This window comes from Cibotium barometz, chromosome 9 (genome assembly GCF_041138505.1).
Source record: "Cibotium barometz isolate CiBa-2024 chromosome 9, ASM4113850v1, whole genome shotgun sequence".
NCBI lineage: Eukaryota > Viridiplantae > Streptophyta > Polypodiopsida > Cyatheales > Cibotiaceae > Cibotium > Cibotium barometz.
In genome coordinates, this window is record NC_141054.1 from 34,137,496 (window position 1) to 34,162,050 (window position 24,555).

The 24,555-nt window shown below is 47.6% G+C and overlaps 1 protein-coding gene across 2 annotated transcripts in view; it reads left to right on the top strand.

Moving 5' to 3' along the window:
* The window catches only part of LOC147635509 (NADP-dependent malic enzyme 1-like), a 130,304-nt gene that overhangs the window by 94,626 nt on the left and 11,123 nt on the right, over nt 1-24,555 (top strand). For both annotated transcript variants that reach the window (XM_086802810.1, XM_086802811.1), the window contains one exon: nt 20,875-20,928. In XM_086802810.1, the coding sequence (XP_086658936.1) occupies nt 20,875-20,928 (54 nt within the window). The remainder of the gene's footprint in view (nt 1-20,874; nt 20,929-24,555) is intronic.

The following is a 24,555-nucleotide window of genomic DNA, read 5'->3' on the forward strand; positions in this document are numbered from 1 at the left end:
TCAAGAAGATCTTCATTAGCATGTTGGTCATCAACAAGGGGGACTCTCCCTTTATTTCTAATTCCTATTTTATGTTGAGTCAAGGGTTCTCTGCCGCCCAGGTAGTCCCCCAAAATCTGAGTTATTTATCTTTTGGATCCTTTTGGATGATGTAACGCCTTATTTCTATAAAAGGCCCTTCTCCATCATACCCTTTTCGCCCTTGCTTTAGGCAAAGGGGGGTTGTTTTGGTATGCCGATGTGGGCTGTCTTTGTCACTTGAGGCAAGACCCGACCTTTCGCCCAAACCATGCTTGGTAAGCCCCCTCGGAGTGATGGTGGAGTTGCATGCATTGCCTTCAATAGTCCTGTACACCAACACAAGCAGACACAAAATGTGTTTCCCACTTCAGACCCAGAGGCTAGTAAGCATGTCTCAGAGACCAGTGAAGGTGGCACAAAAGGCTAAGAGACTCAACAAGCATGGTTTATTGGATATATGAGTCTAGTCTAGTGTCCTTTGTGGTGTGAACACCCTCTAGATGTGAACACCCCTTATTTAGGTTTAGAGTCAAACGACAGGCCTTGGTATCTATAAAAGCATGTACTTGGGTCCTTCATTCTTACACAATGAGTATCATTCAAGTTGTGCAATCTCTCTCTCACACTCGAGGTCTCCCTCCCCCCCCCTCTCTCTCTCTCTCTCTCTCTCTCTCTCTCTCTCTCTCTCTCTCTCCATTATGTATGCAGATGCAGAGCATATAGTGTCATTAGAGAGAGATACACCACCATCTTCAGTGGGGACATCCCTCACTCCGCCAGATCATGGAGTCCGCAGACCAGTGCAGATTTGGCTAGTTCTTGACACAGAGAGACTGCTACGGACTCATACCACAGGGAGAGGTGGGCTCCAGCTCCAACTCACTGATTTCTTCCAGAGATCTATCCCACTGCCTACCCTGACACAGGAGGGGGTTACACTTCAGCGCGCTGCGGACCTCTGAGTCAGACTACATCAGAGGGAGATCACAGAGATACGGGCTCGACATCAGCACCATATCCAGGAGCGGCTAGCTCACTTACACTCACACCTGGAGATCATGCTCCCAGGTATTTTTGCCTCGCCATCGCCTATGTATCACATATTACACCCCCATTATGGTACTGGTTGGATCATAGGTCGAGTTCGGCCTCTAGTAGATGTTAATATAGCTAGGGGTTACCTTCTCTGCAGCAGCCACACGCTTCACCATGGGTTCAGCAGCCAGAGCTAGATTGACACGGGGATATGCAGCATTGGCTATGCTAGAGAGACAATGCCACCAGGCGCATTTTCAGGAGCCCCGGACGAAGGGGTGGCTATTTGACACATTAGTCACACCGGCATTGATGTATGGAGCAGCGGTATGGGCGCCAGGCCTTGCTACCCATTGGTGGACACAGATAGAGAGACCATAGGCCCTCATGATGGCACGCATGATACGCAGCAAACCGTCAGTACCTCATGACATTATCCGAGCAGAGTTTGCTGCGCCTCCTATGATGGTAGAGGCCATATTTCAGACTATATGCCTGCTAGACAGATTCAGAGAGATGCCACAGGACAGATTGTCATACAGAGCTTTTGAGGCATCTAGACAGCTGGCTGAGGCAGGAGACAGAGGATCATGGTATGCACAGGTCACACATTGGTTCTCACAGCATGGCCTAGACATGGATCATCTACCACCATTCCAGTATGATAGGGATGCACCACATATCCGTCTCTCTCATAGTGAGAGGAACAGAGTATTGAGACAGGATCTATGGCAGCTCTATACACGAGAGACATGGATATCGCCTACACAGCCTCTTCCACCGAAGATGCTATACTACAGAGATCACTTCATGAGTATCACTGATGATGGATTTATAGAGAGGCCTAGATACATGGAGGGCTTTTTATCACACGGCTCCCGAGTGGCTATTGGTCAACTCAGAGTTTCATCACACCGATTGGAGATTGAGACTGGCAGAGCAGCACGGATCCCCCGAGAGGAGAGGGTATGCAGATTGTGCAGAGAGGAGGTGGAGAGTGAGGAGCATTATGTATGCAGATGCAGAGCATATACAGCCATCAGAGAGAGATATCCCATTCTATTCAGAGAGCCACGTTCCCTACGCCAGATCTTTGAGGCAGCAGACCAGCGCATACTGGGGAGATACATTCTAGACATACAGCGCCACAGAGAGACATTATTACAGGCTCAGACAGCTCTAGAGGGGGGGAGACAGACACAGATTACTGCATTTTTTCAGAGATCCATCCCCCTCCCAGCCCCTACACGGCAGGGAATTACTCTCCAGAGAGCAGAGACACTTAGAGCCCGCAGGAGACAGAGGGCACCTGGCTTTCGGACACCACGCCTATACCAGAGAGAGATGACAGAGATCAGAGCTCAGTTTCACAGAGAGGGTGCGGAGCGACTGGCTCGCTTCAGAGCACACCCAGGCATGTTCTTCAGGGAGCTGTGGACACCCCCTTCACTGATGTATACCATTCTATACCCCCATTATGGTATAGGATGGAGCTAGCTAGGTTGCATATCATGATTGTATACTCCATGCATATAGCTTTGCATTTTTCTCCTAGTAGTAGAGCTCCATCCCCCGCACACCCAGATTCAGCTTTTTTTTGTTCAGTACTTTTTCATTTTGTTGGGATGACAGAGGATACCCCATACAGGTACTCCGATTTGTCTCATAGGCCGAGTTCGGTCTTTTGGAAGACGTTAATAAAATCTCTCTCTCTCTCTCTCTCTCTCTCTCTCTCTCTCTCTCTCTCTCTCTCTCTCTCTCTCTCTCTCTCTCTCTCTCTCTCTCTCTCTCTCTCTCTCTCTCTCTCTCTCTCTCTCTGTGTGCCCAGTTCGCCTTAGGTCTGGTCCCCAGTCCATTTCGCCTCTGCCCGCCAGTCCATTTCGCCTCTGCCCGCCAGTTCATTCCGCCTCTCTGCCCAGTTCGCATTCGGTCTGGCCCCTTTCCCCACCCAGTCCATTTCGCCTCTCTGCCCAGTTCGCATTAGGTCTGGCCCCTTTCCCCACCCACCCTTGCTCAGGCCCCCAAGGCAGCAACATAACTCTCTCTCTCTCTCTCTCCTCCCTGCCTGTGGGAAGGACTGCAGAGTGATTTGGAGGAATGGCCCCGAGCCTCCAAGAGAAACTCGAGGCCCTCGAGATGGCAATGAAGGCACTAATCAAGGAGAACAAGAAGACATCCGATTCCAACCTCAATGAGGTGGAAAACAAACTACACAGGCACATCATAGCTCTCGAAGCACGGGTCACGAACCTCGAACAAGAGAACACGGCACTCAAGGAGGAGGTGAGTGCATTGAAAGTGGAAATGGTAGCCATCAAGAATGCTGAGAAGGAAGAAGGGGAGATCAATGACAACACTCTCACGGCCATCAAAGAAGAGATCTCCAAGGAGATCACAAAGGACATGGAGGGAAAGCTCGAAGCCAAGCAGTCAGGATGGGTCGAGGTGGTGAAGAAGAACATCCGTAAAGAAGTGAGGGAGGAGACTCAAAGGGAAGAAAACCAAATCATTCACACCACCATTGAGGAGGAGAAGATGAGGCATGCTCGCCGCCTCAACATTCGGGTCACAGGTATAGCCGAGACACCCGACTCCACTCCCGAGAAAGATGGACAGCTTCTATGCATGAAGCTCGGCTACAAGGAAGAGCACCCTCTCCCCTTCACCAAAGCATGGAGAGCCGGGAAAGACTCAACACGCAAGCGAGCCCTCATCCTACAGTTTGTAGGGGAGACGGAGAGGGTCACCTTCATGAGGAAGAGGGTCATACTACGGGGTTTAGAGGGAGCTCCCATTTTCTTGGATGATGATCTCACTAGGATGCAGCTTGAGCATAGGAGAACTTGCATGCCACGAGTCTTATACGTGAGGAGAGAAGGCAAGAAGGCCTTCTATCGAGATGGTCGGGTCATCATTGATGGCCGGCCCATGGATTAGCGGTTTGGGGCCTATGGGACACAGACCAGGCCACTGACAGAGATACACATAGCAGTATGGAACTATAATGGTTCACTATGGGTGCAGCTTGGACGACTGGAGCATGTTATGGTGGGGAGAGACATCATACTTCTGACAGAGACACATCAGAGCCCAGAGAGAGGGCTACCTCGAGTAGAGGGATTCCAGTGGGAGTCAGCATACAGGAGGACCACACGCCAGGGTACCTCGAGAGGGTCGGGGGGAGTAGCAGTCCTATTCAGACGGGAGCTACAGGGGAGACTGAGAGTGGTAGCACAGGATCCAGAGGCCAGATACATGTGGATCAGCTTACAGCTCTCACAGGACAGGGTTATATACATAGCTCTATGTTACTTTTCTCCATCAGGATCCTCCTATGTCATTACAGAGGACATGCCACAGGAGGAGGAGACAGGAGCCTCGCCATACACTTGTCTGTCAGAGGAGATTATGCATTATTCTACACTAGGGGAAGTATTTCTTACGGGCGACTTCAATGCCCACACACAGAGCAGACAGTGTGAGGTGTATGACTATGATGACATGGAGATCCTCCACCCTGTGGATCCAGAGGAGATAGGGGCTAGTTGGGCATCAGAGGACACTGGACCAGACAGAGGACATTATGGGGACCACTTACTAGAGTTGGGAGCCAGGCATCGTCTCGTTATTTATAATGGGATGCTACAGTGGCCGGGATCAGGAGGGCTGACATGCTTCCCACATGGGGGTCATACACGGACCGGAGGCACGGTGGTAGACTACATTATGGGGTCTTTGGAGGCATCACAGCTTGTCACCTCATTCTCCATTCCACCTCGTCCTATTGGGGCAGATCATACATACTTGGCATTTTCACTAGCCGGATCACCAGTATCACCAGCCCCCCACATACCGACGCCACACACTACCATCTACTTCACACATGACATGGCAGACATATACACTGGCAGAGTAGAGGATGGGCTCCTACTCATGGATCCCCTGGCATCTATGGATACCATTACAGCCCAGCTCGCATCACTCCTACACACGGCTGCATTACAGAGCTTCCCACATCGTGTACACTCAGGAGAGCCTGCGAGACCTGGGACTATGCCCCAGAACAGATGGTATGATGACGAGTGCAGAGCCCTATACTCACGGCTCCGCATACAGAGAGCCTTGGGAGCCATCACAGAGCAGGAGTCGAGGAGAGAGATGAGGAGACTTACTCGCCGCAAAAGGCGGGCCTTCGCAGAGACACAGGAGCTAGAGATCTTTCATTTCTTCGTGAGTAGAGATAGCCCTGTCTCATGGCGGCACTTCAGAGAGCCCCGGACCCCGACACCTATTGCAGACCCACAGAAATGGCACACATATGCAGAGGGTCTATACCATGCCCAACAGCAGCCACCTATACCTCAGCCCACAGGAGCCTCGACCTACCACAGCTAGCTTCTTTACCCACTCGATGGTACAGGAAGCTATCCGCCGCCTACAGCATGGACGGGCCGCTGACCATATGGGCCTGGGGGCTGTCTCTCAGCATGCTGCCTACACTACATCCCTGTGTCGTCTGAGCTCCATCAAGTACATGCCCAAGCACCTCTGATCCTCAAACTGTATCACTCGTGTGAGTGGTCCGAATCCCCCTCGAAAGAGGCAATGGAACCTCCCCCGTATCTCATAGTAAGCTAGGCAACTGAGCATATAATGGGCCCCATCCTCTATTGCTCCTGTGATGCATATTGTGCATGTCCTCTCCTCATGTGGGATATCCTCAACTCTACCAGTCTCTACTCTTGAGGCGGTGGGAGGATACCCTGAGCTGGCCGATCCTGATACGCATAGCATGTGACATGTGTATCTATATGTATCCCGGGATCTCAAAGCATCCATCGGAGAGTCTCAAGAAGTGATCTTTGTACAACTCACACTTCTTACCAATCTCTGACGGAGACACCCATGTCTAGTGTATGTGTAGCCCGAGTAGATCTAACCGGATGATCCGGTTGATCTCCTGACGTGAGAGATCAAGGTATGGGGAACCCAGGCTATACTGAAACAGGGGGGGACGGTCCATCTGTATGCCATGTGCATGAAACCACTCGACTACCTCAGAGTACCATGCATGTGTCGGTAATGGTGGTGGCCGTGTTGCTAAGGAGGAGGGCAGTCCAGCTTGTCTCAATCGCTCCCTCTCCCTCTTGCCGCGTATAATTGCATAGAGGACTCTAGTGCTAGTCGTGGGAGGCGATCTCTGTCAAGCAGGTATACATGCTGAATATAAGTGACAGTCTGAAAAAGGGCATCTGTAACCAGTGGGGCCACCCCAAACTCTGCATGTCGAATGTCATGTGGTACAGATGGCTTACTCCTGATCCTGCGTGACAACATCATCACCTATACCCTCTCTATGCTCCTTGAAACCGATCCCGTCAAGTGGGAAGACTCCGTTGGACACCCACACGCTTAATAGCACAACTTTAAAACCACAAATTTGAAATGGACAACTTAATACAACTTGAAATTGAAATGAAATGAAATGAAATGGAAAGATGGACACCAGCACTCGGGCCGGAACGGGCCGACCCCCCCCTCAATATATGATATATTTATTGGGAGTATTTAATGAATACAATGCTCCATGGGTTCCAAGAACCAGATGATGTCCATGTACATATGAAAACAGTACCAAACAAATAGGCTCGAAGTCGAATTTCGATGTAGAAGCTCGAAGCAGAACAACCACTAGCGTGGTCCAATCTCTACGGTCCTGTGCTTTCACTGGACTCCGCGGAGAGCGCCTCACTGGTGTTCCAAGACCACGCACAAACAGGCGCTCTCGTACTAACGCCTGGCTCTCCCGATCTCAGCACCTTTGGACCGAGGTTCTCCAATAAAGCTTGGACAACCCGGCACCGAACGGGTGTGGCCTTAGAGGGAGTCGGGAATCCCTTATCAGATTTAAACACAAAATACTTTTATTTAAATCTGAAATTTCACTTACTTGTGGTTAGCTGATAGAAAACCAATACTTGTGGTGTTTGTGTAGAATATGAAGCCACCCAGGAGATGCGAAGTTCCCTTGTAGAACGCCAGTGGAGTAGATGTGCCACCTCTTTCAAAGTAGAAAACCAAGAGATAGCCTTAGAAGATATAACACCTTGATGAAGACACAGTCGCCTCGTGGGGTGAACCACCAAGACAAGTACCACCGCAAGAGACCACAGCCGCCTGCTGTGAAAGGAGGAGTACCCACTTGCAAGGAGAGGATACCCGATTGCAGTGTGGAAAGAAGGTGGTGTGGAGGAGCAGCCGGTTATGAAGAGAGTGTACACACACAGCTGCCTGCAAGAGAAAAAGGGCAGCCAAGCTAAGAAGATAGTGGGCAGCCCTGCAGGTAAAACAGGCACAGCCGGTAGAGGATGGGCAGCCTGCAGGTAACACCAGCGCAAGGAAGAGGGCAGCGCAGCCCGCTGGTTTACTATCGCCTGCGAGAGTAGTCGCCTGGGGAAAAACAGCAGCAGCACGCTGCAGTTATGAGCAGCCGTACAGCTAGTTATGGCAGCCGCCTCTGGCCTGTACAGCAGCTCAGCCTATTGGAGGTGACAGCCGCCTGCTGAAGGGGCTGTAGGAGGGGAGATGGTGTAAGCGCAGCCCTTTTATGCAGTTGATAGGGCAGCCAGCCGCCTGGGAAAAACAGGCGCAAGAGAGAGATGATCACCGGTTGGTGAACAAACGCAAGATAGAAGCGATTGATCCCTACGCTTGAAGGAGGGAGCTTTTTTAATAAAATTAAAGTGGAGTCTTCTCTAGTGAATTCCACGCATGCATGTGGGGGGACTAGTGTGGGTAGGTGACCATGCCCACCCCCACACTCACTTAAAAGTGGGGCTCCCCACCTTGGCCCCTAAGTGGGTGCCCAAAGGGGGTGCCCAAGTGTGTGTGAACATTAAACCTTATAAAATAAAAGGTTAGAATATGAAACATTAAAACAACATGTGCGACATACTTACCACCTGTTCACATGCACCAAAACTCGTCAGAATACAGAGCAGACTTCACGACTCACTGGCAAGCGTCCCCGCTCAGTAAGTAACACGTCAAGCAGGCAAACACAAAAATACAAGTCATGCGAAAACAGTTTCAAGCATGCAAATCATGTGTGCATGTGCAAATAGTAACATGGACATATCTCTCGTTCATGGAACAAGTACAAAATATCTGTCGGCTTAAAACTGGCACGACATAAAAACATAAAAACCTGGTCTTCCTATGGAGTAACAGTCCCATAGGTAAGACACAGTTCCAGGCACGAGTCTCCATATGGTGTGACAGTCCCATAGGCAAAACACGGCACGAATACTGGCTCTTCCATGGCGTGACAATCCCATGGATCGAACACAGTCCAGGTCATACACGGGTGGCACTGGTCTGGCTCCCGTCCATACGACACCATCCTGCTAACACACGGGTGGCACCAGTCTGGCTCCCGTCCATGTCAGCAAAATACTGGCCTCTTCACACGAGACACCGGCCTGGCCTCAAGTGAACGAGACGCAAAAACTGGAGATGGACCAAATGGTCGGCCAATTGGTGACATCCCCGCGGGCTTCTAAAGAGTTGACCTCAACTGAAAAGCCTCAAGATATGCCTGCAACAATTGCGGATAATCTGCAAAATAATCCTCATTTACCCACTTGGCATCAATAGGCAAATAATTCTTAAACTTCACAAGGTATCTCCTGGAAAGCTTTCCTGCAGGTAGCTTTCTCTCCTTGTGAAAAACAATCTGTTCTGGCTGGAGGATCTCCTCAAGCTCTTCAATCTCTGGCGGATCTTCTGTGACAGGCTCATCAGGATCTGGCCCCACATATTTCCGAAATAGACTCACATGAAAAGCATTGTGAATCTTCCAGTGACTAGGTAAAGCAAGCCTGTATGACACGTCATTGATCTTGTGAATCACCTTGAAGGGTCCATAATAACGAGGAGAAAGCTTAGGATATGATCCTTCTCGTCCTGGCCTCTTCCGAAGCCTAGCCTTCTCAAATTTCAGCAATACCCAATCACCTTCTTTGACTTCCATGTCCCTTCTATGCTTGTCAGCAGCCATTTTATGCTTATCCTGAGATCTTGCAATGGCTGTCCGCACCTGACCAAAGGCAACATCCAAGTCACGAACATATTCATCAGCTGCAAAAATCTCATCCTTTGTTCGAAGGATGGGTGGCAATACCACTTTGCCATAGATAATCTCAAAAGGAGCCTTTCCCGTGGAAGCATGGATTGTATTGTTGTAGGCAAACTCAACAAGTGGAAGATACTTCTCCCATGCACTCTTTTGATCTGCCACATAACACTTCAATAAATCCAACACGGCTGAATTTGCAGCTTCACTTTGGCCATCCGTTTGGGGATGATAAGCTGATGAAAACTCAAGTACCCATATTATCAAATAAAGCCCTCCAAAATAGGCTTGTAGTCTTGGGATCTCTATCCCCAACAATGGATTTAGGCATACCATGATGCTTGAAAATATTAGCAAGAAAAAGCTTTACCATATGATCAGCTTTAATGGTTTTCTTGACGGGCAAGAAATGAGCTTGCTTGCTAAACCTGTCCACAATAGTCCAAATAGCATCATTCCCATGCTGGGATCTAGGCAAGTCCATAATAAAATCCATAGTGATACTTTCCCAAGGTTGCGAGGGAATAGGCAATGGCTGAAGCAAACCTGGAGGTTTTTGCCTATCAAATTTCACCTTTTGGCAATTAATACATGCACGCACATAAGCCTCAATGTCTTTACGCATGCTTGGCCAAAAGAAATATCTCTGAATCATGCGAGTAGTGGGCATAATACCTCTATGACCAGCATATGGTGGTGGAGCGTGACATTCGTCCATGACCTTTGGACGCAAATCCTTCACCACACATAGGCAATTATCCTTCATAAGATAACCCTCGTTGATAACATAAGAGGCATGTGAATGACCAGCCATCAAATCAGTCCATATATAGCAAAAATCAGCATCCAAATGATACAAATCTCGCATAGCAGATAAGTCGCCATGAGAGGCCACTGAGACTGCAGCTACATAAGGCCTCCTGGATGGCCACCACATTTTTCTTTCCTGGAGTATGCACAATCTGAAAATGAAACATGGAAAGAAAATTTGCCATTCTCATTTGCTTCTCTGAAAGCTTTGTTTGAGATAGAAAATATCTCAAGCTTTGATGATCTGTCTTGACTACAAATTCAGCCCCAAGAAGATAATGTTTCCATATCTTTAAGGCATGAATTACAGCCAAGAGCTCTTTCTCATAGATATCCATATGAAGCTCAGCATCATGCAAACGACGGCTCTCGTATGCAACTGCATGCCCTTCTTGATTTAGGACAGCTCCTATGCAATCACCACAAGCATCACATTCAACCACGAATGACTTGTGCAAGTCAGGAACAATCAATACTGGACCACATATGATCGCATGCTTGAGCTGCAAGAAAGCATCCTGTTCCTTTGAAGTCCATTTGAAAGTAGTTTTCTTCTTCGTGAGATCATGTAGAGGAGTGGCAATCATGGCGAAATGCCTTATGAAACGCCTCTAATACGAACATAATCCCAGAAAACTACGTACTTGATGTACGTTTTGCAATTCGGGCCAATTTCGAATAGTCTCTATCTTTGCAGGATCCATTGTAACTCCATCTTTGGATACAATATGACCCAGATAATGAATCTCTGAAACGAAAAACTCACTTTTCTTGGCATTGACGAAAAGTTTATGCTTCCGCAACTCTTCGAACACTGTGACCAAATGAGTTCTGTGTTCCTGCTCATTCTTGGAGAAAACCAAGATATCATCAAAGAAGACTCCTGTGAACTTGCGATGGGGTCGGAATATCCTATCCATCATTCGATTAAAAGTAGCAGGAGCATTGGTGAGACCAAAAGGCATTACCAAGAATTCATATAATCCGAAGGCTGTCCTGAATGCAGTCTTATGGACATCTTGTGGCACCACGCGTATCTAGTGATAACCACTCTTCAAATCAAGTCTGCTAAAGCAAGCTGAGCCATCAAGCTTATCCAAGATATCATCAATACGTGGAATTGGGAATCTGTTCTTGATGGTAAGCTTGTTCAAAGCTCTATAGTCCACACACATACTGAATGATCCGTCCTTCTTTTGAACAAGAAGCACACGAGAGCAGTAAGGTGAAGAACTGGGCTGAACCAATCCTTTCTCTAAAAGCTCGTTTACCTGCTTCATGATTTCTTCTTGTTGTGCAGCACTCACTCGGTATGCGGGTTTGTTGGGTGGAGAACTACCTGGCACAAGATCTATGCGATGATCTTCGGGCCTTTGGGGAGGTAATTCACCGGGCAATGAGTCAGCAAAATAGTCGTATGCATTAAGAAAATTCAGCCTATCATTAGACATAGCATCCACATTTTGATGATTTGGCACAAGACTATCACGCACAAAAACCAAGTACGCTGAAAGACTCTTTTTCATTGCTTTATTAATTTAGATGTGTGATACAAGTGGGATGGAATCCCCTTCTTTGCCAGCATCAATAAAATGCATGCGGCCTTTATGCATAAAAGAAATCATATTAGACTTGTAGTCTTTGCGGGGCTCAAGCCTATGGTGCCACGGCTTGCCCAACAATACATCACATCCATTCAGTGGAGAAACTAGGAAATGCTCATTATCAAGGTAGCCCTGGATATGGATGCGCAACTTCCCTATCAAAGGGGTAACCTGCACCTCTTTACCAATAAATGCAGCTTCGGCTTCAATCTGAGGTCCCATGTTTTCAACCTCAATACCCAATGCAGCTGCCATTTGCATAGAGATGAAATTGTCAATTGCACAGTCATCAAACATGAAGAGTGCGGGCTGATCCTTGATTTGCCCCCAAGCCTTGCAAACCATTCGCTCTTTTGCATCATGACCTGTATTTCCTTGCACATCAGGAACTGCATGTACATTAGCTTTGGTGTGCTTGTCCTCGTGCTTTGGTTTGCGATCTGGGCATTGTCGAAACATGTGGTCTTTGCTACCACAAGAAAAGCATTTTCCATCCTTGGCATATTGCTCTCTTTGCTCTGGGGTTAAGCCGAATTTGTTCTTCCTTGGGCCCTGTTCTTTAGATGTGTTATTTTCAGCTTTACCACCCTTGTAGGGCTCCCGGAAGTTCTTTTTAGGTGGCTGTCCACCCTTTTGCTGATTTGGGACAGCCTTGTCCTTCCCTTTGGAACCTCCTTGATCCTGCTTAATCTTGAGCACCAATTTCTCCGTAGCAAGAGCAGAAGTTGCGAGTTGTTGCAACGTATGTTTCGGGTGCAATTCAATGCCCGAACGATATGCTGGTTGCAGTCCAGAACGAAACTTCCTCTTTCTTTCATCCTCAGTGATTTGCATAAAGGGAGTCACTTCCAGCAACACTTTCCAGAATTTGTTAACATACTGTCGCACACTTTCATTATCTTTTTATTCCAGCCTGTCCCACTTTTGAGTGAGAGTTTGCTCTGCATTTGGTGGCAAAAACTGAGCATAGAATCTGTCTTTGAATTCCTTCCAAGTGGAGATGGGATCCTTGGTGATCTTTTCAGTGATCCACCAATGAGCAGCAGTCCCTTTCAAAAAATTTATGGCGCATCTTTGACTTTTCTGTGAAATCCTCATCGCTAAAAGCAATGTCGAACTATGCCACAAATGCTAACACCTTAGAAGCATCATGTTCACCATGAAAAGCATCAAATTTAACAGATTTGTCACCTGCTTTGAATTCCTTGAGCTTCCTGGCATGAGGTTCATGGTCTTCTCTTTTTCTTTTCTCCTTATCCAACGGGGTAGCCCTGTCTGCATGGGCTCCATGGGCCATTATAGAAGTTTCATGGGGCACGGTGGCATGTGCTCCACGAACTCGAAACTCAGATGCATGTGACTTACCTGCATATGGCATTGTCTCTCCATGAGACAACTCAGAAGGCAAAATTTTTCTAGAAGCAAACCTGTCACCATGAGATACATGTCTTGCATGCATGTGACTTTCATGCCCTCCATGAGCACTGGCATACATATATTTGTCAGGCTTTGTGCCTTGTGGAGAGGATGCATGTCGAGAGGTGACTGTCATCTCTTCCTTTTGCATAAAAGATTTCAGCCTTTGAGATGCGGGATCTCCATGCTTCAAACGAGGTGGATTTCTGAATTTCAGCTCTCCGTCATCCCCCTCTTTGATATCACCTTTGCGGAGGAGGTAGGCAAGTGCCAACTCCCTTGGTTTCTTGCCCACTTCACGAGCCATTGATTCAAAAGTTACATCTACCATAGCATCAGCCTTCCTGGCTTCAATAGCACTTTGCAGATGGGGATCTTCATGTAAAAACTTTAACTCTTGCTCTTGAGCCTGCAAAAGTTTTCTCATATGTTCCATTTCAGCCCTCATAGCATCAGGCTCTTGTTCAAGCATAACTGTCTTTCCTGGAGACAGTTGACCCTTGGATTCACTATCAATAACCCTTTCAAGGGGCATGTGTCTACCTCATAGGGCATCAGTCCCACAAGAGACACTAGATGGACCCCTCGAATTTGGCACTTCCAAAGGGTTGCCTTGGCTGTCCATTGTGTTTTAAGTTTGCTAAAAGCGGGATGTCCAGTACACAGGTTCGTTTCCCCACTAGAAAGAGGGAAACAACCGTGCTCTGATACCAATGAAACCGATCCCGTCAAGTGGGAAGACTCCGTTGGACACCCACACGCTTAATAGCACAACTTTAAAACCACAAATTTGAAATGGACAACTTAATACAACTTGAAATTGAAATGAAATGAAATGAAATGGAAAGATGGACACCAGCACTGGGGCCGGAACGGGCCGACCCCCCCCTCAATATATGATATATTTATTGGGAGTATTTAATGAATACAATGCTCCATGGGTTCCAAGAACCAGATGATGTCCATGTACATATGAAAACAGTACCAAACAAATAGGCTCGAAGTCGAATTTCGATGTAGAAGCTCGAAGCAGAACGACCACTAGCGTGGTCCAATCTCTACGGTCCTGTGCTTTCACTGGACTCCGCGGAGAGCGCCTCACTGGTGTTCCGAGACCACGCACAAACAGGCGCTCTCGTACTAACGCCTGGATCTCCCGATCTCAGCACCTTTGGACCGAGGTTCTCCAATAGAGCTTGGACAACCCGGCACCGAACGGGTGTGGCCGTAGAGGGAGTCGAGAATCCCTTATCAGATTTAAACACAAAATACTTTTATTTAAATCTGAAATTTCACTTACTTGTGGTTAGCTGATAGAAAACCAATACTTGTGGTGTTTGTGTAGAATATGAAGCCACCCAGGAGATGCGAAGTCCCCTTGTAGAACGCCAGTGGAGTAGATGTGCCACCTCTTTCAAAGTAGAAAACCAAGAGATAGCCTTAGAAGATATAACACCTTGATGAAGACACAGTCGCCTCGTGGTGAACCACCAAGACAAGTACCACCGCAAGAGACCACAGCCGCCTGCTGTGAAAGGAGGAGTACCCACTTGCAAGGGAGAGGATACCCGATTGCAGTGTGGAAAGAAGGTGGTGTGGAGGAGCAGCCGGTTATGAAGAGAGTGTACACACACAGCTGCCTGCAAGAGAAAAAGGGCAGCCAAGCTAAGAAGATAGTGGGCAGCCTTGCAGGTAAAACAGGCACAGCCGGTAGAGGATGGGCAGCCTGCAGGTAACACCAGCGCAAGGGAGAGGGCAGCGCAGCCCGCTGGTTTACTATCGCCTGCGAGAGTAGTCGCCTGGGGAAAAACAGCAGCAGCACGCTGCAGTTATGAGCAGCCGTACAGCTAGTTATGGCAGCCGCCTCTGGCCTGTACAGCAGCTCAGCCTATTGGAGGTGACAGCCGCCTGCTGAAGGGGCTGTAGGAGGGGAGATGGTGTAAGCGCAGCCCTTTTATGCAGTTGATAGGGCAGCCAGCCGCCTGGGAAAAACAGGCGCAAGAGAGAGATGATCACCGGTTGGTGAACAAACAGAAGATAGAAGCGATTGATCCCTACGCTTGAAGGAGGGAGCTTTTTTAATAAAATTAAAGTGGAGTCTTCTCTAGTGAATTCCACGCATGCATGTGGGGGGACTAGTGTGGGTAGGTGACCATGCCCACCCCCACACTCACTTAAAAGTGGGGCTCCCCACCTTGGCCCCTAAGTGGGTGCCCAAAGGGGGTGCCCACTTTTAAGTGTGTGTGAACATTAAACCTTATAAAATAAAAGGTTAGAATATGAAACATTAAAACAACATGTGCGACATACTTACCACCTGTTCACATGCACCAAAACTCGTCAGAATACAGAGCAGACTTCACGACTCACTGGCAGGCGTCCCCGCTCAGTAAGTAACACGTCAAGCAAGCAAACACAAAAATACAAGTCATGCGAAAACAGTTTCAAGCATGCAAATCATGTGTGCATGTGCAAATAGTAACATGGACATATCTCCCGTTCATGGAACAAGTACAAAATATCTGTCGGCACAAAACTGGCACGACATAAAAACATAAAAACTTGGTCTTCCTATGGAGTAACAGTCCCATAGGTAAGACACAGTTCCAGGCACGAGTCTCCCTATGGTGTGACAGTCCCATAGGCAAAACACGGCACGAATACTGGCTCTTCCATGGCGTGACAATCCCATGGGTCGAACACAGTCCAGGTCATACACGGGTGGCACTGGTCTGGTTCCCTCCATACGACACCATCCTGCTAACACACGGGTGGCACCAGTCTGGCTCCCGTCCATGTCAGCAAAATACTGGCCTCTTCACACGAGACACCGGCCTGGCCTCAAGTGAACGAGACGCAAAAATTGGAGATGGACCAAATGGTCGGCCAATTAATGACACTCCTCCAGTGATCCTTCCCTAGGCCTGGCCCCCAAAGGGCTGCACCATACATAGCCGGTCGTCGTACTAGAGTATCAAAGAGCCTGCACTTAGTGCGAGGTTCTTGGAAATGTGCCTGGAAACACTGTCTCTCCATACGGGCTAGGAAGCATGCCCCCTCACTAGTGGGTCAGTGGCAGCTGTGGTCATGCAAAACAAAGGGCCTGTAAAAGTGACTCCTAGATACACATACTTCTGCACAATCTCCACTAGGGCATCTCTAGATATGAAAGAGAATCGTGAGGCGACTGCATAAGATGTGTTGAAGACCATAACCTTGTTTTTGCCCAAATTGACCATAAGGTCTCTCTCCCTGCAAAATCTGTCCAATGCATTTAAGTGTTTCTATAAACCCTCGACTGAATCTCAGATCAAGACAATGTCGTCAGCATATAGCAATATGGGCACTACTGTATGAGCCAATGGTAAACCTCTACCTCCGAAACTATCCACAAATACTGCGATCTCATCAATGTATAGGCCAAAGAGTGTAGGTGAGAGTGGGCATCCCTGCTTAACCCCAATAGTGCTACACATATCTCCCGAGGTCCCACCGAGTGCACGTACTCGGCCAAGTACTGCCTCATATAGTGCCATCACACCCCATATCATCTCATGTGAGAAGTGGAACTCTTGCAAGCATCCTGTTAGACAAGATCAAGGGACGGAGTCAAAGGCTTTGCGGAAATCCACAAAGCAGCAATACACATGTCTATTTGAGGACCTCGCTTCCTCTATGATAGCCCGTAAAGTAAAGATATGGTCCAACATGGAGAAGTTTCTCCTAAAGCCTGCCTAGCCTGGTGCTGTATTTCCCATCCTCTCTGCCATAGAGCTCATCATGTCCTCTAGTACTGCCCCATAGATTTTGGCCATTGTGTGACCAATCATGATAGTCCTGTAGTTACCTACGTCCGTGGGATCTCCTATTTTGTGGATGGGGACAATGGTGTTGGTGGTCCAAGAGGGTGGGAAGCCTTCACAAAGTGCTCTGTTAAAAAGACTGGCAAGAATGGGAGCCAATATGTGGGAAATGTTCCGCGCATAGATCCTCATGATCTTTTGCTCTCCCATTATGCAGCTTTTTAAGAGCCCTAGTGACATTGGGGGAATCGAAGAGATAAGATGATGTAGGCCTATGGATGTGTAACATTTGTGGTATAGGGTGGTTTGGCACATCATACAGCTGTCGTGTATAGGCTTCCCAAAGGCTAGGATCTGTGATAGGTGTAGGTGCTCTTTTTTGTTCCAAAATGCGCCAAGCTTCTGAGTTGTCCTTGCTCAAAAAGAGCTGGTATAACTCTTGTTCTCGTCTGGCGAGAAATGCCCATTTCTTTCGGCGAGTGAATGTATGGAAGATGTGTTGCATCTTATGTGCTGAAATCAGCCCATGTTCCCTCTCGCGTAAGAGGCAAAGCCTGGTAGTTTTGCACTCTTCATCATACCATCCATTCTGGGGTTGGGATCCCTGTCACGTGGAAAGGTAGCTCGATGGCGGTGGAGCATGTCCTGGATCTCGAGCTGATGAGGTGATTGTGGCCGATTGGGGTGGGGGGGGGTGCAGGGGCGTCGGGCATGCTGGTCTTCAATGTCGATCCTCTCCATCTTGTCTTGGGCTGAAGAAGGCTGGTTTCGGGTTAAAAATTAATTAACCCTTGGCCATAGGAAGAGCTCTGTGCTTGTCTGCAGCGCTTCCCACACAGAGAGAGGCCAGAGGGGGCCGTTGCGAAGAGAGAGAAAGATAAGCAGCAGGTGGAGGAGAGAGAGAGAGAGAGAGAGAGAGAGAGAGAGAGTTATGTTGCTGCCTTGGGAGCCTGAGCAAGGGTGGGTGGGGAAAGGGGGCACAGACAGGCGGACAGGGAGACGGGCAGGGTGCGCAAGAGAGAGAGGGAGGCGAGGCGAACAGTGAAGACAGGCGAAATGCAGGCGGGCGGATAGGGAGACGGGCAGGGTGCGCAAGAGAGAGAGGGAGGCAAGGCGAACGGTGAAGACAGGCGAAATGAAATGAAATGAAATGATATATTAACGTCTTCACAAGGCCAAAATGACCTATGAGACCAAAAAGGTTACAACAATTGGTGGATCTGATACAATGTCTGTGTAAGAAAAGCTAAAAACAACTAAACAACTAACTGAAACTGAAACAACTATGAGGAAAAGTACGGTACTAGGAACTCCTAATGGATAACATCTGGGAGGAAAACTCCAGCAACAAAGGTAAGCATCATACACATCACTATCCAAAGATGTCTCTCATCGGTCGATGGCGGATATCCTCAATGTCCTCCATGGTGAGTACTCTGACTGACTGGACGTCTCCCATGCCGTGCTAGTATGGTCTTGATCCTCTGTTGTAGTCCCCGCCGGTGGAGAGAGAGAGAAAGAAAGAAAGAAAGAAAGAAAGATTTTATTAACGTCTTCCAAAAGACCGAACTCGGCCTATGAGACAAATCGGAGTACCTGTATGGGGTATCCTCTGTCATCCCAACAAAATGAAAAAGTACTGAATAAAAAAGCTGAATCTGGGTGTGCAGGGGATGGAGCTCTACTACTAGGAGAATGCAAAGCTATATGCATGGAGTATACAATCATGATATGCAACCTAGCTAGCTCCATCCTGTACCATACTGGGGGTATAAAATGGTATACATCAGTGAAGGGGGTGTCCACAGCTCCCTGAAGAACATGCCTGGGTGTGCTCTGAAGCGAGCCAGTCGCTCCGCACCCTCTCTGTGAAACTGAGCTCTGATCTCTGTCATCTCTCTCTGGTATAGGCGTGGTGTCCGAAAGCCAGGTGTCCTCTGTCTCCTGCGGGCTCTAAGTGTCTCTGCTCTCTGGAGAGTAATTCCCTGCCGTGTAGGGGCTGGGAGGGGTATGGATCTCTGAAAAAATGTAGTAATCTGTGTCTGTCGCCCCCCTTCTGGAGCTGTCTGAGCCTGTAATAATGTCTCTCTGTGGCGCTGTATGTCTAGAATGTATCTCCCCAGTATGCGCTGGTCTGCTGCCTCAAAGATCTGGCGTAGGGAATGTGGCTCTCTGAATAAAATGGGATATCTCTCTCTGATGGCTGTATATGCTCTGCATCTGCATACATAATGCTCCTCACTCTCCACCTCCTCTCTGCACAATCTGCATACCCTCTCCTCTCAGGGGATCCGTGTTGCTCTGCCAGTCTCAATCTCCAATCGGTGTGATGAAACTCTGAGCTGACCAATAGCCACTCGGGAGCCGTGTGGTAAAAAGCCCTCCATGTATCTAGGCCTCTCTATAAATCCATCATCAGTGATACTCATGAAGTGATCTCTGTAGTATAGCATCTTCGGTGGAAGAGGCTGTGTAGGCGATATCCATGTCTCTCGTGTATAGAGCTGCCATAGATCCTGTCTCAATACTCTGTTCCTCTCACTATGAGAGAGACGGATATGTGGTGCATCCCTGTCATACTGGAACGGTGGTAGATGATCCATGTCTAGGCCATGCTGTGAGAACCAATGTGTGACCTGTGCATACCATGATCCTCTGTCTCGTGCCTCAGCCAACTGTCTAGATGCCTGAAAAGCTCTGTATGATAATCTGTCCTGTGGCATCTCTTTGAATCTGTCTAGCAGGCATATAGTCTGAAATATGGCCTCTACCATCATAGGAGGCGCAGCAAACTCTGCTCGGATAATGTCATGAGGTACTGACGGTTTGCTGCGTATCATGCGTGCCATCATGCGGGCCTGTGGTCTCTCTATCTGTGTCCACCAATGGGTAGCAAGGCCTGGCGCCCATACTGCTACTCCATACATCAATGCCGGTGTGACTAATGTGTCAAATAGCCACCTCTTCGTCCGGGGCTCCTGAAAATGCGCCTGGTGGCACTGTCTCTCTAGCATAGCCAATGCTGCATATCCCCGTGTCAATCTAGCTCTGGCTGCTGAACCCATGGTAAAGCGTGTGGCTGCTGCAGAGAAGGTAACCCCTAGGTACACGTATGATGTCACCACCTCCACCTGGCATCCTGCGAGAGTGAATGTCAGCTGACTCCTGCCCTGTCTCGATGTATGAAAGACCATAACCTTGGTTTTCCCAAGGTTCACAGTAAGACCCCTCTGTGTGCAGAAATCATCGAGTGCATGTAGATGCTGCTGTAGACCACCTGGGGACTCAGACACTAATACAATATCATCAGCATAGAGCATAATATGTACTGAGGTACCTGCTAAATCAACTCCATCTCCGCCTCCCCGTGTAATGAAGTCAGCCACCTCATCAATGTATAACCCAAATAGCGTGGGGGAAAGTGGGCATCCTTGCTTCACACCAATGGTGCTAGCAATAGTCTCGGACATACCTCCTGGACATCTGACTCGCCCAAAAACCTGCTCATATAATGCATAGATGCCCCATGTCATATCTGCTGGTATGCCAAGAGACTGCAGGCGCTGAAAGAGCCTCTCTCGTGGTACTGTGTCAAATGCCTTGCGGAAATCCACAAAGCAGCAATAGAGCTTTCTCTTCCTCACTCTGGCCTGATCAATCATACATCTCAAAGTGAATACATGGTCAGTGGTAGAGAAAGCTCTCCTGAAGCCTGCCTGCCCTGATGAGCGTAAACCTGCTCGCTCAGCATATAAGCTAAGCTCTTGCTCCAGCACTGCACCATAGAGTTTGGCCAGCACGTGGCCAACCATAACCGTCCTGTAGTTGCTCGGATCGAGCATATCCCCTTTAGAGGCGATTTTTGAAACAGGAGGCAAACTCTTTTGTTTATTTTGTTACTTTATGTACATAACATCTTTCTTTCACTTCTAAATTAAATGCGAACGACAATGATGCTTTCTTCCAAAGGTTTTTAAATCTTGTTTTTGAAGAAACTCTTGCCTTTTTATCATGCTTATAGAAATGGCATTTGGGTACTCTGTCCTTGTAGGCGAATATATCAATACAAGAGGCACGGGAACACATATGGCTTGTTGACTCCAAGGTATGTTACTTGATTATGTAAATGCAAGGGAAGTATTGCCATGAGTTTTCTAAAGTGACTGCTTGTATCTTAGGATTGGCAATAGATTCAAGTCTTTCATCTAGCTGTGTACGAGAACATTTTTTGGGCTCTTCTTCATTTTATGAAAGAAACCATATCATGAAGTTTTAAATGAAAAGGTATGTTGCTTATGATGCAAGTTGTGGTAAGTTTGTTGGTAATATTACTGCTCCACTCCAGGGTTTGGGATGACTCAAAGCTGTCCATGATCTGGTTGACATGGTAGGATAATGTGGAACACTTAAATGACAACTAATGTTGTCATTCATGGGGAAAACTTAGCTCGACATAGTATGACTACTTATAGTCTTACCTTTCTTTCCCTAAGAAAAGGTCCTTATTTTATTAAATCAAAATGTGTGCGTGTGATTGGGCTACAACACAATGAGGTAAAATGTTCAAAGTAAAAAAAAGGAGGGGGGGGGGGAGCTATATTGTGGGCTTCTAATGCCAAATGACACTTGCTGCCCCATCAGGTAAGGAAGGGACTCGCGCTCCAAGTGCGAAATAATACTTCCCTGTGCTGCTTGATGCTCTCCGAATAACCCGTCAGGTGCTCCACTCATCTTTGGAGAGTGTGAATGAGGTCCGTTGAGATAGAGCGGATAGTTTTTGGTGGCAGGGTGACGTTGCCCTCAATGATCTCACTACATTATTACGCTGGTAAGAGCGAGGTTGCAATTCTATTGGTGGGTTTACATTGCTTGTCCCTGTGGGTCTGGACTCAGGGGTGCCATTTGTGCAATTGACAAGCGAGTGAGTTGAAGACGAGACCGGCGCTGTTGTCCAAGTGACAACCCAACAGTTCCTTGGGTCCAAAGTACATAGGCACAAGATATTCCACCAAACTTGTTGTGCCTTTGGGCAATCCCAAAGGCAATGTAGCTGTGTCTTCTGGGGGTGCCACACTGTTAGCAAGAGGCAGGGCAATTGGTGATTGCAAGTCGGGTGCCCACGGCAAGATGAAGGAATTTTTCAATGTAAATGTGGTTAATTTGAATGTAAACGTGGTTACATGGATCTTAATCAACTCCATGATTAGTGGCCACCTTAGTTAGCGGCGGGTAATCATAGTTGTGGATTGGAGATATTTACTTACCAACCTAATACCTAGGTTGGTAGCCTAGGTTTAGGACTATATACTAGGCAAATCACATGCTTAACATAGTCTATATACTAGCCTAGGTTTAGGACAGAGTCAAGGCCTTCTTGAGATCCACAGAAACTCAGTACGAAGGGCTGTGTGAATATATGCTCGTATGTGTGTGTGTGTGGAGTACGTTTGTGAGAGCATATCTTGATACAGTGTTCTACACCCACTATTGGGCAATGATGACGCTAGTGGGGATGTCGTAGTATCTAGTCCATACTATGCATAATGGAGTTGATAGTTATATATATTGTGTGTGTGTGTGTGTGTGGAGTGCGTGTGTGAGAGCATATCCTGATACAGAGTTCTACACCCGCTATTGGGCACTGATGACGTTAGTGGGGATGTCTTAGTATCTAGTCCATACTATGCATAATGGAGTCGATAGTTATATAGTCTTGTGGGTTGACCACCATCATGAGTATATAATATGCACGTTCCTAAAAGGTGAATTTGGGCATGTTCCTGGATTCATCTAGGTATATATATATATATCCACAAGACAACAATACTTGTTGCTTTTGTGCTATTCCCTCCTCAATAATGGCTTGGTGAGTGACGAGTAAAGTGAAGATATGATCAAGAGTATAGTAGTTCCTCATGAAGCCTGCTTGGCCTGTCCCTGATTCGTTGCCAAAAAACCAGCCTTCGTCTCTGATACTGCCCCCCTCCTAGAAATCTTGGCCATAGTGTGGCCTATCATGATGGTCCTATAGTTTTTAGGGTTGGTGGAATCTCCTGCTTTATGGATGGGGACAATATTGTTTGTGGTCCAAGAGGGGGGGATGCCTTCACGCAAGACTCTATTAAAGAGGTTTGCAAGCATGGTCGCCAAGATGTTGTCCATGTGCAAAGTATTTGATACACAGATCCACATGGTCCTTAGCCTAACCATTGTGCAGCTTTCGGAAGTCCTTGGGTGACGTTGGTAATGTTGAAGAGGATTTTTTAAATGGGGCATGTAATGTGAGGTATGGACTCATAAAGGTGTCACGTTAGGCGTCACGTTAGGCTTCTCACGGTAGTAGACGATTTATGTGGGTTCTTTCTTTTCTTTAAGATTACCCCATGCATCCCACTCGTCTTCACCCAAGAAGAGCTGGTACAACTCCATCTCATGTTTGGCTAAGAATGCATGCTTTATCTGGCGGGTAAGGTGGTGAAAGGATCTCTGCATCCCACATTTATAGATATGTCTACGCTGCGCACGCTTGCTTTTGTAGGAGGTGAAGCCATGTGTTCCTGCATTCATCATCAAGTGGAGCAAATAGTGCGAGGGAAACTGGCTTGGGCTGATTAATGAATGATGGAAGAGAGCTTTAATGTGAGGGTGGAGATGGGCAATGTGAGTTTAAGGTTGGAAGTGAGGAGAGATAGATGATCCTTACTATACGGAATTTGAGCCACAATCTTATGACAGGGTTCTCACTCTTTCTCAGAATCAGGAAATGATGCTGAACGGAGGTAAGCCCAAGCAACTCCCGACTAGCTCCAACAAACCCCAACAATAGTCATACAACCCAACAGTCATCATATCAGGGGGGGAAGGGGGCTTAGAATAGCAAAGACACCAAGAAAGGTTCCCACAGCACTTCAGGAGGGTAGAAGGATAAAAACATTGTGCCTAAGAAAACACCTGAGGAAAAAACCAAGGAGGGCATCACTAGTGGATATCTCCAACCAGAAGAGCAAACGCAGTATAAGGGGGAGAACATATGTTTCTTCTGTCACACCTTGGGGCGTGTTAAGAAAGACTCTACCAAGTGGCAAGCTGCACAAGCGGCCAAAACCTCTGCCTCCAGTAGCCCACTGCCACAACTACATGTACACCTCCCGCATCAGCCACCAATGCAATCCAACTCTTACGCGCCTTAAACGCTGCACCCATAGTGGTATTTGACGATAAGCAGGAGGGAGAGGTTACGGAGCAAAAGAAAGCCCTCATTCGTGCTTATGGCACAGCAAAGGGACAACATTTCATTGTTCTCTTTGATATGGGCAGCTCTAAGGATGCCATTTCTCCTCAGTTGGCTAAAAAGATGAGTTGTACACTCATACCCCATCATCTGGACGTGGACGGGTTTACACCCGGTCTTTGTATGCACATATCTCATAAGGCTCAACAATTCTCATTCATGGTTCAAAGGCCACATTTGAGCGAGACTTCATTGTCTCATCTCTTTTGGGATGTCATATCATTCTTGGCATTCAGTGGTCAAGGGAGTATACACCCATTCCTGATTGGAGGCAGGACACTTTCACTATTGTTGATGGTATTCCTGAGCCTGTCCTAATTTGCGGGGATAGGAGCATTCTAGGTGTTTCCCTAATTTCACAAATCAGGCCCAACGAGCTATTAGAAAAGGAGCTGAATGTGCATTGATATATGTCTGTAGCCAGTAGTCTGTTGTTCAGTT